This window comes from Mytilus galloprovincialis, chromosome 8 (assembly GCF_965363235.1).
Source record: "Mytilus galloprovincialis chromosome 8, xbMytGall1.hap1.1, whole genome shotgun sequence".
NCBI classification, from domain to species: Eukaryota; Metazoa; Mollusca; class Bivalvia; order Mytilida; family Mytilidae; genus Mytilus; species Mytilus galloprovincialis.
This window is the reverse complement of record NC_134845.1, coordinates 30,629,581-30,647,357: the sequence shown is the minus strand read 5'-3', so window position 1 is coordinate 30,647,357 and position 17,777 is coordinate 30,629,581. Positions and strand designations below refer to the sequence as shown.

Genomic DNA, 17,777 nt, shown 5'->3' with positions numbered 1-17,777 from the left:
GTAGGTCGACAAAACGAAAGTCCACTTCCATTAAAAATAGAACCGGATATTGACAAAATGGAGTGTCTATAAATAGTGCGGTTCATAAAAACACGTGTTGTCACATTTCATAGCTTTTTTAGCTCACCTGGCCCGAAGGGCCAAGTGAGCTTTTCTCACCACTTGGCGTCCGTCGTCCGTCGTCGTCGTCCGTCGTCCGTCGTCGTCCGTCGTCGTCGTCGTTAACAATTTACATTTTGAACTTCTTCTAGAGAACCACTGAATGGAATGGAACCAAACATGGCATGAATGTTCCTTATGAGGTGCTGACCAAGTGTTGTTACTTTGTAGCCGATCCATCATCCAAGATGGCCGCCAGCGGGGGACTTAGTTTAACATAGGACCCTATGGGAAATGCATACAAATGACTTCTTTTAGAGAACCACTGAATGGAATGAAACCAAACATGGCATGAATGTTCCTTATGAGGTACTGACCAAGTGTTGTTACTTTGTTGCCGATCCATCATCCAAGATGGCTGCTAGCCGGGGACTTAGTTTAACATAGGACCCTATGGGAAATGCATACAAATGACTTCTTTTAGAGAACCATTGAATTGAATGAAACCAAACATGACATGAATGTTCCTTATGAGGTGCTGACCAAGTGTTGTTACTTTGTTGCCGATCGATCAACCAAGATGGCCGCCAGCGGGGACTTAGTTTAACATAGGACCCTATGGGAAATGCATACAAATGACTTCCTCTAGAGAACCACTGAATGGAATGAAACCAAACATGGCATGAATGTTCCTTATGAGGTGCTGACCAAGTGTTGTTACTTTGTTGCCGATCCATCATCCAAGATGGACGCCAGCCGGGAACTTAGTTTAACATAGGACCCTATGGGAAATGCATACAAATGACTTCTTTTAGAGAACCACTGAATGGAATAAAACCAAACATAGCATGAATGTTCCTTATGGGGTGCTGACCAAGTGTTGTTATTTTGTAGCCGATCCATCATCCAAGATGGCCGCCAGCGGGGGACTTAGTTTAACATAGGACCCTATGGGAAATGCATACAAATGACTTCTTCTAGAGAACCACTAAATGGAATGAAACCAAACATAGCATGAATGTTCCTTATGGAGTGCTGACCAAGTGTTGTTACTTTGTAGCCGATCCATCATCCAAGATGGCCGCCAGCGGGGGACTTAGTTTAACATAGGACCCTATGGGAAATGCATACAAATGACTTCTTCTAGAGAACCACTAAATGGAATGAAACCAAACATAGCATGAATGTTCCTTATGGAGTGCTGACCAAGTGTTGTTACTTTGTAGCCAATCCATCATCCAAGATGGCCGCCAGCGGGGGACTTAGTTTAACATAGGACCCTATGGGAAATGCATACAAATGACTTCTTTTAGAGAACCACTGAATGGAATGAAATCAAACATGGCATGAATGTTCCTAATGTGGTGCTGGCCAAGTGTTGTTACTTTGTAGCCGATCCATTATCCAAGATGGACGCCAGCGGGGGACTTAGTTTAACATAGGACCCTATGGGAAATGCATACAAATGACTTCTTTTAGAGAACAACTGAATGGAATGAAACCAAACATGGTATGAATGTTCCTAATGTGGTGCTGACCAAGTGTTGTTACTTTGTAGCCGATCCATTATCCAAGATGGCCGCCAGCAGGGACTTAGTTTAACATAGGACCCTATTGGAAATGCATACAAATGACTTCTTTTAGAGAACCACTGAATGGAATAAAACTAAACATTGCATGAATGTTCCTTATGAGGTGCTGACCAAGTGTTGTTACTTTGTAGCAGATCCATCATCCAAGATGGCCGCCAGCAGGGGACTTAGTTTAACATAGGACCCTAAGGGAAATGCATACAAATGACTTCTTTTAGAGAACCACTGAATGGAATAAAACCAAACATGGCATGAATGTTCCTTATGAGGTGCTGACCAAGTGTTGTTACTTTGTAGCCGATCCGCCATCCAAGATGGCCGCCAGTGGGGGACTTTTGAATGAAATTAAACATGTTCCTTTCCTTATCAATGAGGTTGTGTTGTCACTTTTAGCCAAATTTTATATTTTTTCATATGATTTCAAAAACCCAAGTAGAATCAGGTGAGCGATACAGGCTCTTGAGAGCCTCTAGTTATTTAAAAAGAAAAGTGGTTTGGAAAGATGAGACAATATTCTGCAATCTTATTCGTATTTTAATCGAGTGTAAATTATTTTCCACGATGTATCTCGTCTTGTAACAGAGGTTTTTAAATGTCTGGTTCAGCATACAAAAAATTTTTAAGTTGTTTTGAAAAACAAATATTCTGTTGACAGAGAGTAAAACAACTGAAAGATGCCAAGATGATTATTTTTATGTAACAAATTGTTTTTTTTTTCTCTCTCTCTTTTTTTTTTTAAAGAAAACATTGTCAAAGAAGGGAAGTGACAAATAATATTTATTTTAGAAGGGAAGGGAAAATTATTTGTTTTTTTAGAATTGAAAAATAGTAATTTTTTTTTGCTGAAGGGAAGTGATTTTTTTTCCAAAGTGAAAAACATAACGTGTTGTTTGTTTCTACTGATTAATCTTAAGATGGCATTATTTATTTTTGTAAAATAGTACTGTTCCTGTATGTTTCTGAAAACAATAGGGGTTCAATTTTTTGTTCTGAAAATTATGTGGAACATAATAAATTACTCCCCCTCATGTTGCATACAAACACAAAAGATGAATGACCAGTGTGGCAGACTCAGTGCCTATTGTTATTGTAATTTGTAATTCTCATATAAACAACCATTTTTGCACTAGGAAACACCTCTTGTTTTCAAATGGTATTGAAATTGCTGCTTCTCTTAGAAGCCAAGTCATATAGAACTCTAAAGAGAAAAGACTGATTAAATTGGAAATAGGATAATGGGACCATATTAGGGTCTTGTGGCTGTTACCTTGTAAGTCAGCTTCTTAAATTAACACTGTTTATGGGACTAGTACATGTAAGCAGGATTTTCATACCACATTAATATATATAGGCTTACATGTATATGTAAGTAATACTTGCTACTTGATGTAATACTACATGTAGATTAATCAATAGACTGGTAACATTGGTTATAGTATAACAACCTCACTCAAGTTATTATTATTTGCCTTTTGATAAACCATTCCATTAAATATCCAAACAATAGCCCAACAACATAAACAGAAAATTAAAAAAAATAGTTTCCATATGTCCTCACTCAATTTAAAAATTAGAATTTATGATATGAATCCTCCTATTCAAGGCAGCATAATAAATTGAAAATAAAACAAATTTCATAGCTTCCAAATGTTGACAATGTTATTACAAACTATATCAGATCCCTGAATTGTAGCTTTCCATCAATGAATTTTAAAACTGCATTCTGCAGTAAACCATGTATTTTAATCCTTTTTTTCAACGACTTGCATCTGTGTGTGCATATCATGATTTTAAGTAAAACAGTACCCAGTAGTTGTCTGCATATAATATGATCTTCTTTGCCTGTACTTCATGTGATTAATAAATTAAACTATGATGAAAATAAATTTAAAAATATTAATTGTCAGCTTTTGGTATTTATTTGTGCTGCTTTAACAAACATCAGTTGATGTATTTGTCAATTTTATGTTATCTTATACATCCTAAATTTTGACTACATAGTTAAGATTTTAATTTTTACAATTTTCCAAAAAAATTAATTCACTAGGCTCTTTTTTTTTTAGAAACAGCTGAGTATTTGCTTATCTGTAGTACATTTATTTATGTTTAGATATTTTTTTATATTATATAACCCCCATGACACAAATCAAATTTATTGGAAATTTCATGGATTTAGAAAAAAAAGTCACTTTTTGGCTTGATTTAATACTTTTATTTATTGGAAAGCTTCATCTCATTCACATTTGGAAGAATTAATGCATTACTGGGGTTAAGTCATAAAGCAAGGAAGTCCCACCGATTTTTATTGCAGTTAAAAGCTTTTATAATAGTTCATGATCGCACATCAACGCTGGGGGTATTCACACAAATCGTCTGGAAGAGTTATTGTCCGTTATCGAACCCGAGTTATCTTTCTTCTTTGAAACCGTAAACAAATGGCGGCCAAAATCTACGTGAACGACAGTCTCGATTTACAAGTATTTTTGCCAAGAAAACGAAAACGGAAACGGTTTTTGAAGGAAAATAATTCAGTGGCTCATTGAAATAGCATTTCGAAACACTAGTGTGCATAAGAAACGTTGCCGAATGTAAGTGAAAGTGATATATGGTACGCAATGACAAAAATTATCTTCTGACTCAATCAATCTACGTTATCGACACGCGTTTTTAAGGTAAACAGCTTCTTTCTCTATGAACAGTCTACGGACGCTCAACCTATGATATTTATCTACATTTTATCAAAATTTGACCGCACAACTCGCTACGGTTCCCGAGTTTTCAATGACCGAAACTACGAGGTCGTTTTTGCTGTAGCACATGTCAAATTAATCCCGGTCAGGCAAACGGCTCGTGCAAATAAATTTCGGCCAGAGAATCCCGCGAAAAAAATAAATTCAGTAGTGAAAGTGTTAACATTACATACAGTCTGCAGTTAAAGTATTTTTAACATTTTTAAGATTCTTAAACTAGCCTGGATTTTTACCAAACTTGGACAGAAGCTTCTGACAATCAAAAGATAGTATCGAGAGGAATAATTTTATTGATTTTTATGCCCCACCTACGATAGTAGAGGGGCATTATGTTTTCTGGTCTGTGCCTCCATTCGTCCGTCCGTCCGTCTGTGCCTCTGTTCGTCCGTCTGGTTAAAGTTTTTGGTCGAGGTAGTTTTTGATGAAGCTGAAGTCCAATCAACTTGAAACTTAATACACATGTTCCCCATGATATGATCTTTGTAATTTTAATGCCAAATTATAGTTTTGACCCCAATTTCATGGTCCACTGAACATAGAAAATGATAGTGCAAAGTTCAGGTTAAAGTTTTTGGTCAAGGTAGTTTTTGATGAAGTTAAAGTTACATCAACTTGAAACTTAGTACACATGTTCCCTATGATATGATCTTTCTAATTTTAATTCCAAATTAAAGGTTTGACCCCAATTTCACGGTCCACTGAACATAGAAAATGATAGTGGGAGTGGGGCATCCGTGTACTATGGACACATTCTTGTTTTTCATCATTTTTGATGAGTGTGTGATTAACAGCAAAAGTAGGCGAGACACTGGGTTCCGTGGAACCCTTACAATTTTTTTTATTTCTAACAAAGAAATTTTGGATTTAACACATGATATTTTTTAAAACATTGCAATACAAGATTAGAATAGAATTGACCAGTTGTTAGAAAACTAGTTAATTTAAGTATAAGTTAAAATATATGTAACTACATATTCAATATTAGGTCAATCTGAGAAAAATATAAACCATTTTGTATGAGGCTCAGACACTAGGTTTACCAAACACTTTAACATTTTAGTGCCAAATACAGAAGTGTTTTTGTTACAGTATAAATTAACTTAGTCTGTTATTGCTGGTCCCTCCTAACAAATGCCTATATGGATATTGTAACATTTAACTGGATCCATGTTTAGCATGTATGTATTGCCAGCTATAATTACCAATATGCATTATATCTTCTAAATAGTGCTGGTTCTGTTTTGGAAAAAATATTTTCAATTTTCAATGTTACAAAGTCTTAACTTACTGGCATGACAAAGCTGGAGTATTTGAATTCCTTCTTTTCACTCAATTTAAATGGTTGATAGCAAGGTCATAGGTCAATATATTTTAAAGAAACAGTTTTTGTGCATGGTAAAGATTACAGCATTGCACCATATATACCTAATTAAAGTATGAACAATCATAATTTGTATTTGTCTAATAGTTGACTCTGAAGTTTAACTCAGGTTAAAAATCCACACGACCAGCTGAAATTATGTCATATTTACTGTTTTACTAAACCTTCTAATTTTTCAACTGCCAATTTTTGGGATACGATTGCTGTCAAGCAATCTGTAGACTTTTACCATTGACCCTATGATACACTCCCTCACGTCATTCGTTTTATTCTAAACATTCAGCAACATCTCAGATTCTTATGATTGTCTTGCTTTAAAAGGTAAAAACAAGCAAAACAATTGAACATAAACAACTTTCCTGTAATGTTTTACTCATAATCTTCATGTGTGATATTTTCCTTGACTTATATGCGTGTTTTTAACAATACGGAAAATCAGAATTAAACAGTATTTATATTTAGTGTTTTTATAAATTTAGAAACACGTCAGAGGGAATTCCCAAATTTTGATAACTTGCGAGAGTTCTCTGAACGCCGATCGATAATTCTATTTCTGTCACAAGTACTGAAGTGGAGTATTTCTATATTTTACCGTTATGAAACTGATATTTGATACTGTACTCTCATAAAGAAATGGAGAACCATTCATCATATCATTTAATAAACGTTCTTGTTCCAAATCGCAAGTCTCGGTTTGTTTATGTATTAATGCCCATGCGTGGTCTCACTAATTAGAGACAAAAAGAATTGTAGAGACAAAAAGCGTCAAGAAGCGACAAGAAGAATAATATTAGCAACTAGAAACTATTTAGCGACAATAAAACATTTTTTTATTTATATTTATACTTATTCGAAATAAATATTAAAAAGATATGCAAAAGAAAACAATTTCAACGACAGGAAAATTAATTTTGATAGGGAAAAAAAATAAACTTGTAAATCTAATTCAGTTGCTACATTTATTTACATGATATTTTATATAAGGTATCACAGGAAGTATTACCTTTACCCTGTCGTTTTATGGTATTACTTTTACTTGTGTTTTAGAACAATAATATATTTTGATTTTTATTTGTTTTTAAAACTATTTTTGTACAATATATAATTAACTTGCAAAATGCATTATTTGTGCATAATTGTCCAGAAAATACATACACAAATTGTGAAATACAAATTAAGAACTGAAATCAAACAAGAGGAAAACATAAATAAAACGTGAATATTTTTCATCATTTGATTTAGTGTATTGTCTCATTTAACGATATTTATCATGGTTATGCATATAGATTAAAGATTAAAGGAAACTGATGACAATCTTGAGTTTTCAACAGTCAGGTGTTCACTATTCGGTACTATAATTGTATATTCTGGTGCATGTAATAGATGAAGGTGTTTATGGATGTTATTGTAGCAATTAAACAAAGGACACGCACCTAGTTAATCTCATTTGATGCTCTGAATTGTGTATTACCTTAGAGTGAAGCCACAGCTAATGTTGGTCCTATCAGGAAAAATTAATTGTACAGTTAGGAAGGAAATAATATTTCATGTTTTTTTTTTATTAAATCCTTCAAAAGGAAGGTGACAAATCTTTGTTTTTATTTTCATTTTATAGCGTTTACATTTCCTTTGCTCTTACACATGTTTAATTTCTTCATATAAAAAGTACACAATCTCTTCCTCGAAATTTTTTTATTTCTTCATCTTTCAATATAATCCTAAAAAAATATTTTGATGTATGTGATAACAAAATGTATTCTTGTCGCTAAATAGCTTCTTGTTGCTTTTTTGTACTAATTTTTTTTTCTTCTTGTCGCTTCTTGACGATTTTTGTCGCTAATTAGTGAGACCCCACATGCGTGTAGTTTTCCTGATTTCAAGGGGTATCAATTAATCAATGAAGCGGGGAATCACTCAATCTGATAGATTGAGTGATTCCCCGCTTCATTGATTAATTTGAAACTCATGGGATTCTTTCTATGTCTGTCTGCATATGGAGGGCTATTGTTGTTGCATAATTTTAAATCATATGCATAATTTAAATTAAAATAAATGTTTCATCGTAAAAATTTCCTATAACACCCCTTCAGCATAAATGGAATCTTCCATATTATCGTTTCGAGTTGTCTCCCTTTTCGAAGTATTGGTCAAGAAGAATTAACTCGTAAATGCCGATAAACGTCGTATTATATTAAGAACGATCTCAATGTAAACAGAGGAGTGTGTACGGAAAGGAGTCATGCCATCTGACCCAAAGGAACTTCAATAACTAAAGAGTAAGAAATGGGGTTCCTCCTAAACTGGTCCGCCGTTCTATATATAGCTTCGCACCGAAGGTCAGTGTAACGATAAGTGAACACAACAGGGGTCCAGTTTAGGGTTCCTCCTAGAATTACGGTGATAAGATACGGAAGCAAGTTAACTCGTACCGCGGCATTGGAACCAAAAAAGTTAACTTGTACTACTGGGAAGTCGTACCATTCAGAAAAAATATGTTTTATGGGTTTCTGTTTGTAAACTTAATAGAAATAAAGTTGAATTACTTGAATTTTACACAGGAGTTAAATGTAAACTTAGACAAAAATAAAGAATGTGTTAAAGCATTAATGTTTTAACTGATCTTTCAAACTAGAACATAGGCGGATCCAGGCCCCCCCTTTTTCGTGGAAAAAAATTGGTTGATTATAAAGGGAATCATTGAAGCATGACTGGAGCGAGCCCCCTCTTAGGTCAGTCAGCGGGCTCCCCCTTAGGAAAAGTTCTTGATCCGCCACTGTAGAACTTAATCCAGAGGAAAGTTAAAACATTGCTTTAACTGTACTTTATTAAAATTGAACATGTTGAATATATATATATCCAATTTAAGTTAATTAAAGCTGTAATCCATGATCACAAATTGAATGCTATGTTTACAATTGTTGAAAGCCATATGCTTTTTTTGCGGGGAAAATGCGGACCCCTTAACAGGAATCAGTTACATTTCATTGTTATTTATAGACAGTAAAAATAATTTTGGCAATCATTTTGACTAACTGCTAAGATTTAATTATTCATGAAAAATTTTCTTCGGGTGAAACTGTTAATACTTTAATTATCTACATCTGCCACAGTATTTTCTATCCAATATACAAGGAACATTAGCTACAAATTGGTCATTGTACTTTCAAATTATATACATTTTACAGACTTAAGAGGTATTGGGTGAAAGTAACGTATATTATGTATATTCATCATTTAACACAATTTGAATGCATTTAAATAAGTTGGTACGAGTTAACAATGGTACGAGTTTGCATTGGTACAAGTTTTTTTTAGTGGTACGAGTTTACAATGGTACAGGATAACTATAATTCGATAAAACACAATAAGTACATGGCTCATACACTTGTAACGGCGATTGGCTATTCTTTAAGTTGAGTGACTATTCAGATTGTTACATTTTGCATGTGCAGTTGAATTAGTTTAGAGATTAATACTATCCAGCTGTACCAGGGTTACTGGCCAAAAATGCTTGAGACTCCCGCATGTTCATATTATTTTGCGGCAGTATTCTTGGATCTTTTCAATTTTGGCCAAATCTCATGCATTTGTTTAATGAAAATTTGGCAGAACTGCTATACATGTGTCAATGAAAACTATGGCAATCGTATCCCTCAGAGCATTCTGCTCTTTGATTATGTCTTTGTATCAGCTGATTCTATAACATTTACCATATTTAATATCTTATATATATTGTTACAGGTTTTACATTTCCTGTCCGCTATGAAACCAGCTGATGTTATATTACAATTAATGCCATGTTTGATACATGCTGCAATTATAAAAGTGGTAGAAAACGGTAAGTTTCTTCATAATATGTCTGTTTGGTCACACTTTTTAACCTTGCTGTTAAAAGGGGGTTACTTACATGGAAGCTTTTAAACCAAGGATTCAATATGGTAACAGTTAAAACAATAAACCATGCAAACCAAGAGTTTAAAGGCCTTGCTTGCAATCTTTGTTTGGTTGTTTGCTCAAGCATTGTAATTAAGATTGACACCTAAATTCAATGGAGAGGCAGAGTAACAGTTTGTTTACTATAAAAAAAAAGAGTTGATTGGACAATGGATATTATATTGGAAACAATTTTGAAATTCGTTGACCAATCAAACCTTTGTCTATAGTAAACAGACTGTTATACTGCACCTACCCATTAAATTAAGGTGTCGATCTTAATTACAAGGTCTGAGGAGCAAACAACCAAACAAAATTGGCAAGCAAAGAATTTAAACTCTTGGTTTGCATACTTTATTATTTAAACAGTAAGTTGAAGTCGTTTCTCCATGAATGTTATTACCATGACTTGACTTACTATTGTGGAATATCTATATCACAGACAGGTATGAGGTCAATTACTTTAAAATGTAATCAATAAAATTAAAATTACTTCGCTTATTTCATGTAATTACACCTAAATTCAAATTACTTAATTGCTTTTGATTATTTTTCTTTTTTCTTTAAAGTAATCATGATTACTTTTGAGTACTGACAGGTGACAGAAATGTTCCAGTTGACTTAACACTGTATGTTTACAGATCTTTACATGCCATGAGCACCACAATATATTCCACTACATAAACAGGAACTTACCTTAACTCATTGACTTAAGGAGCATTACACATAATAATACATACAAATGCATGGTTTGAAAAAAAACATTCTACGTTATATCAGATGGAAAGAGTAAATATAGGCTTTAAACTAACAATAAATTGTATTTCTACTATAAAGAGTGAATTGTATATCCAATATAAAGTATAAATTGTATGTCAGCTATAAAGAGTGAATTGTATATCCAATATAAAGTATAAATTGTATGTCAGCTATAAAGTGTGAATTGTATATCCAATATAAAGTATAAATTGTATGTCAGCTATAAAGTGTGATTTATATTTCTACTTTAAAGAGTGAATTGTATATCCAATATAAAGTATAAATTGTGTGTCAACTATAAAGAGTGAATTGTATATCCAATATAAAGTATAAATTGTATGTCAGCTATAAAGAGTGAATTGTATATCCAATATAAAGTATAAATTGTATGTCAGCTATAAAGAGTGAATTGTATGTCCAATATAAAGTATAAATTGTATGTAAGCTATAAAGTGTGAATTGTATGTCAAATATAAAGTATAAATTGTATGTCAGCTATAAAGTGTGAATTGTATGTCCAATATAAAGTATAAATTGTATGTCAGCTATAAAGTGTGAATTATATTTCTACTATTGAATATTACAGATGATTCAGATATACCCAGACTGAAAGACATTTTAGACCAAGTGATAACTAGAGCTTCCAAAGTCACAAGGGCATTTAACCAAAATGCTAAACATTATGAGGTAAAATATTAAGTATTTCTGTTCACAGCTTGGTTTCTACTTTTGAAGAAAAAAATGTGATTAAGTACGATTTATATATTTCTGTGTTTGATCTGCATGTGTATAAAATGTCTAATATCTAGTGGCGTTAAAGTTTTCTTTCCGCTATATTTGCTTATAATGACATAATGAAAAAGGCAACCATGCTGCTGATATTTTCAGATAGAAAAAACACAATGGTTGCAGGTTAATTAAATAAAGGATAATTATATCACCTTTGTTACAGTTGTGGAAGATATACATAACGTCACGGTACCCAAGTTGCACCGAGTACCCAATTGCACCTATTCAACAGAAATAGCTGCCGTAATCTTTCTTTAGAGACTAAACAATTTGTATTTTTATTATTTGATATTATACACATCTTTATACATAGCTGCATATATTAAGATATATATACACAAAACCTTCACAGTGATTATCAACAATGAAGCATTCACTTGAAAAAATAAATCTAAGAAATGACACCATGCGACGTTCTCAAAAAGTTATGTTTTAAAAATGAGCAAATTAAATAGGTTACAAGCATCCATTTCTTTAAAAATTATTAGTAAGCATGGACTAATGTCAAGTTGTTCTAAATTTTTGAAGAAATGGAACAAAACATCTGTTATTCAACTTTTAAGGATGTGAAATTAAGCATAGATGCAATTTGGGAACTCCTTATTGCGGAATTCTGGATCGTTTTGAGGTCGGCAGAAGCAAATTATTGTTCCTCCTTTGCAGGGATTCAAATTCATGCTATGGGATATCAAGACAACAACACCTGCACTGTGTCCATGCTCTAGATCACTAGGCCACAGAGACTGAACTAATAGTTTAGCTTTCGGTAGCCTAGTGTTACTTTTTCTCGTCAGAAGAATCTAGAGTTGTAGAATGTATGGATAAAGGTTTTGTCTGATAAGTGTTCATGTATAAATATCAATTTTGAATATTTTCCCCAGCAATTTGTATGTAAACTTTGTATAAACAGCTTCAAGGGCATGGTTTATTTATTTTGTATTGAACCAAAGTAGATATATCTAATACACAATAGCACTTATATCTTCTTTCAGACAGAAACTAAAAAGTAAGAATCTACTGATTATTTTTTTAGGATTTACTAAGAATGATTACAACACTTGAAAATATGATTGCTCAAGCAAAATCTCTGAGGACAAAGTTCACAACAGACTTTTTAAATGATAGTGATAAAGAAGAAGAGTTGTCTCAGTTTTTGACCCAATTACTACAGAAGCCTGAAGTAGATATAGAAGGAGCTTCACAGGGGACAGTAGGATCATGTTTGCATCAGTTGTTTATTGCTCAGCAAAAGGTAAACTCATCACCAGTAAGGCATTAATTAGAAAACCATCCATTGTTATTAAACAATGAAATAACTTTAGTATTCAAGAAAATTTTAACACAAGGTTTATAACCACTAAAGGAAGGTTGGGATTGATTTTGGGGGTTATGGTCCCAACTGTTTAGGAATAAGGGGCAAAAAATGGGTCCAAATAGGCATTTTTGTAGTTTCCAGGCAATAAATTGTGTTAGAGTTTGTGAATTTCTCTGAAATTATACCACAAGCTTCCATGCTACAAAGGGATGGTTAGGATTGATTTTGGAGGGGTTATGGCTCAGACCGTTTGGGATTTAGGGGCAAAAAGGGAGGAAAACAAGGGGTTCTTGGTTAATGAACAATTAAGACAATTTTAAAGCAGTGTAAGGGAGGTAATCCAAATGTAATCCAAACATCGTATTATGGATTATCTCCCTTACACTGCTTTAAAATTATGGACCCCAATTTGGACCAACTTGATAACTAGGCCCATAATCAAAAATCTAAATACATGTCCAGATTCAGCATATGAAAGAACCCCAAGAATTCAATTTTTGTAAAAAATCAAACAAAATTTAATTTTGGACCCTTTCGACCTTAATGCAGACCAATTTGATAAGGGGACCAAAAATTTAAAATCTAAAAACACAGTTAGATTCAGCACATCAAAGAACCCCAATGTTTCGATTTTTGTTAAAAGCAAACTGAGTTTAATTTTGGACCCTTTGGACCTTAATGTAGACCAATATGAAAACAGGACCCAAAATAAAAAATCTAAATGCACAGTTAGATTCGGCATATCACAGAACCTCATTAATTCAAATTTTGATGAAATCAAACAAAAGTTAATTTTGGACCCTTTGCACCTCATGATTTTTTATTATTCCGCAGAAGTCATGCAAGCATGATTTCTAATAAAGAATTAAAAAAAAAATGGGAACTATCTTACTTTAATATTATAGGTATCAGTAATAATAGTACTTTGAAACATAATCATTAACCGTGGTCAGTTTTATTTAATTTCGTTTATTATTTTGATATTACAGGAAGTAAACATGATTGGAGAAGAAGAGAGTTTATCAGAAAACAAAAATAGTGCAATATCAGACTTTCCTCAACCCTCAGCCAGAGAATACATCTTACGAACAATGGCTCCACGGCCTGCTCCATACTCAAAAACATTACCACAGAAAATGTTTTGTAGTATAATGGTTGGTCATCATTTTCAGTTAGCTGGAGCTTTCACTTCCGATTCTTTGTTTCAGTGATTTATGTCAATTTTAGGATTTTTAAATTGTTAAGTCTGCAAAAACTAATTTTACTATGTTGTTATGTCTTTCTGCTATTTATTGAACTAAGAATAAAAAACTATATGCTATTTATTTTTGTTTTTTATATAGTCCTAAATTTTACTCTTTTTTTTCTTGAAAGTTGCAGTATGCAAGACCTAGGTATTACATACTAGCATATTCACCAGCAATGATGGCTGAACTTTTAACTATTTGTATATATATCTCAGAAGGTAGAAGACCTGTATGTTTAATACTCTTATTGAAAGTTTATGTTTGTCATATGTTCCATATGTTCCGTTGTCCTTGATCTTATTTTCATTGTTCAGCAACTGCCTGGAAAAAGAAAAATTTTTGTCATGTGAATTTCTAACTTATTATAAGTAACTAATAAATATAATTGGTATATGGATTCCTTGAAATACTTTAATGTCAATCAGATAAGTTTCACCTGACCTTAACCCCATTTCATGGATCACTCATCAATGTTATAGTTATGTGATTAGGTCAGTTTCTCCAATACTATGAGCAATAGGTCAACTATGATTGTAAGGGAAAATGTCAATTTGGCAGGTGTCATCTAACCTTTACCGACTGTGCAAGGGCTGTATAGCAAGTCAAGGTCGTTAAAAACTTCCATTTGTTGTCTAACCTGAACCTCATTTTCATGGTTCATTGGTCAATGTTATGTTTTTGTGTTTGGTCGTTTTTTGTCAAGCCTGTGACTTCTGTCCCAGAAAGCTCAACATAGAGACAGTGATTGGTGGCGGCAGGGACTGCATTAGCTAACATTTTAAAAAAGCTTAATATTTCAGAATGTAGAAGACTTGGATGATGGATCCTTCATACTTTGTATATAGATGCATTATGTTATGAAGTTTCCATCTGTAATATGTCCATTGTCCTTGACCTCATTTTCATGGTTCAGTGACTTCTTGGAACCAGATGCTCCGCAGGGCGCAGCTTTATACGACCACAGAGGTCGAACCCTGAACAGTTGGGGCAAGTATAAACACAACATTTAAGCTTGATACAGCTCTGAATTTGGATTGTGATTAAATAGTTGACACAACATAGGTTTCTGACACAGAATGAATGTGGTCTAAGAACTTAAACTTAAAAATTTTAAAATTTTAAATTGGACATTTACCTATTATGGTACAATATCCAAAATCTAAATACATAGTTAGATTCAGCATATCATAGAACCCCAAGAATTCAATATTTGATGAAATCAAATAATGTTCATGTTCAATTTTAGACCCTTTAGACCTCAATGTGGACCAATTTGATAACCGGGCCCAAATATTAAAAATCTAAATACATGGTTAAATTCATCATATTGAAGAACCCCACATATTCAATTTTTGTTGAAATCGAACAAAGTTTAATTTTTGACCCTTTGGACCTTAATGTAGACCAATCTGAAAACAGGACAATACTGTGCAATTACATATTTCTTGAATATTGCGCTTAGATATTTCTTGCTATTGCGCAATACTGTGCAATTGAAGATTTCTTGCTATTGCACAATACTGTGCAATTGATGATATCTTGCTATTGTGCAATACTGTGCAATTGAAAATTTCTTGCTATTGCACAATACTGTGCAATTGAAGATTTCTTGCTATTGCACAATACTGTGCAATTGAAAATTTCTTGCTATTGCACAATACTTAATATAATAATTTTCGACCCCGATTTGGACCAACTTGAAAACTGGGCCCATAATCAAAAACCTAAGTACATGTTTAGATTCAGCATATCAAAGAACCCAAAGAATTCAATTTTTGTTAAAATCAAGCTAAGTTTAATTTTGGACCCTTTGGACCTTAATGTAGACCAATTTGATAACAGGACCAAAAATTAAGAATCTGAATACAGTTAGATTTGGCATATCAAAGAACCCCGATTATAAATTCATTTTTTTGATGAAATCAAACAAAGTTTAATTTTGGACCCTTTTGGCCCCTAATTTGTTGGGACCAAAACTCCCAAAATCAATTCAAACCTTCCTTTTGTGTTCTTAAACCTTGTGTTAAAATTTCATAGATTTCTATTAACTTATACTAAAGTTATTGTGCAAAAACCAAGAAAAATGCTTATTTGGGACCTGTTTTTGGCCCCTAATTCCTAAACTGTTGGGACTAAAACTCCCAAAATCAATCCCAACCTTCCTTTTGTGGTCATAGACCTTATGTTAAAATTTCATAGATTTCTGTTTACTTATACTAAAGTCATTGTGCGAAAACCAAGAAAAATGCTTATTTGGGCCCTTTTTGGCCCCTAATTCCTAAATTGTTGGGACCAAAACACATTTCAAGTTACTTTTACTTAAGTTAGAGTGTGAAAACCAAATGTCTTCGGACGACGACGACGGAGACACCAACATGATACCAATATACGACCAAAAAAAATTCAATTTTTGCAGTCGTACAAAAAAATGTGAAGATTTTAGGATTCTTAATTCCTCTCTTATGAGTAATAGGATAACTATATTTGGTATGTGCGTACCTTTCAAGGTCCTCATGCCTGTCAGACAGTTTTCACTTGAACTCAACCTTATTTCATGGATCAGTGAACAAAGTTAATTTTTAATGGTCTCAGATACTATAAGCACTAGGTCTACTATATTTCGTGTATGGAATGATTGTAAGGTGTACATGTCCTGGCAGGTGTCAACTGACCTTGACCCCATTTTCATGGTTAAGTGGTCGAAGTTAAGTTTTTAAGTTTTGGTCTTTTTTATGTCCCATTTATTGGTATTATGTTTTTTGGTCTGTGAGTCTGTTCATCCGTTCGTCTGTCCTGCTTCAGGTTAAAGTTTTTGGTCGCGGATGAAAAATTGTGTCCTGCATTTTTTTTTAGCTGTAACCTCTGTCCTGCCTTTTTATTTTTAACTCTGTTTGGTCCTGCTTTTTTTTTTAGTTTACCCTGACTTTTTTTTACCTAAATTGTCGTCCTGACTTTTTTTTTTGGCAAGTCTCATCCTGCCTTTTTTTTTAACTCAAAATTCCTGTCCTGCCTATTTTTGTCAAATTTCATCCTAGCCAAGTGGTGTTTCCTTTGTTCTTCTTGAAATTTTGCCATTAAGTGTGATTCATGACAGTACTTGCATGATGTCGCCATCAGAATACCAACAAGGATTAAGCTTTCAAATTAACAGAAAACTGAGTCTTTGGACCTACCGTTTTCTGTATAGATATAGGAAGATGTGGTGTGAGTGCCAATGAGACAACTCTCCATCCAAATAACAATTTATAAAAGTAAACCATTATAGGTCAACGTACGGCCTTAACACTGAGCCATGGCTCACACCAAACAACAAGCTATAAAGGGCCCCAAAATTACTAGTGTAAAACCATTCAAACGGGAAAACCAACGGTCTATATATAAAAAACAAGAAATGAGAAACACGTATAAATTACATTAACAAAAGACAACTACTGTACATCAGATTCCTGCCTATTTCCAAACCATCTGGAACCATTACTCTTTAACAAAAAGGAAAATTTTCAATTTCACATGCAACAACCATTTTCATGATTTTGTCAATAGTTGCAGCCTTTTAAAAATTCGAGAGCAAATGTTATAGGGATGCACCAAAACAACAGAATGTCCAAATTTTCAATCTGTCAAGAACTAAAACTTCAGGATTACAAAAGTTAAAATCAGCAATCAACCAATTTAGTCTCCATTTTTCATCAGTAAAAAATAGGTAATTGCACATTAACAATATAAAGTGCCATTTACCAATAGATCAAGGACCACAACTCATGAACAATTTGAAAATTGTCAGGTGGCAGAAACCAGTTATTTTACAATAAATCTTTAGAATTTCATGGATTTGTGATTTTATTCTCTTGAAAATTCATTCAAGCTTATATACAAATAAAATGTATGGTTTCAAGGAACTAAGATGTGTGC

General features: G+C 33.3%; 1 protein-coding gene across 5 annotated transcripts in view; it reads left to right on the top strand.

Annotated features, from left to right (window-relative positions):
- Nucleotides 1-13,939, top strand: part of LOC143085537 (rab3 GTPase-activating protein catalytic subunit-like) — a 41,646-nt gene extending 27,707 nt beyond the window's left edge. For all 5 annotated transcript variants that reach the window (XM_076261933.1, XM_076261934.1, XM_076261932.1 and 2 more), the window contains 4 exons: nucleotides 9,564-9,660; nucleotides 11,101-11,201; nucleotides 12,337-12,555; nucleotides 13,608-13,939. In XM_076261933.1, coding sequence (XP_076118048.1) covers nucleotides 9,564-9,660; nucleotides 11,101-11,201; nucleotides 12,337-12,555; nucleotides 13,608-13,829 — 639 coding nt within the window. In that variant the 3' untranslated portion in view covers nucleotides 13,830-13,939. The remainder of the gene's footprint in view (nucleotides 1-9,563; nucleotides 9,661-11,100; nucleotides 11,202-12,336; nucleotides 12,556-13,607) is intronic.
- Nucleotides 13,940-17,777: the final 3,838 nt, after the last annotated feature.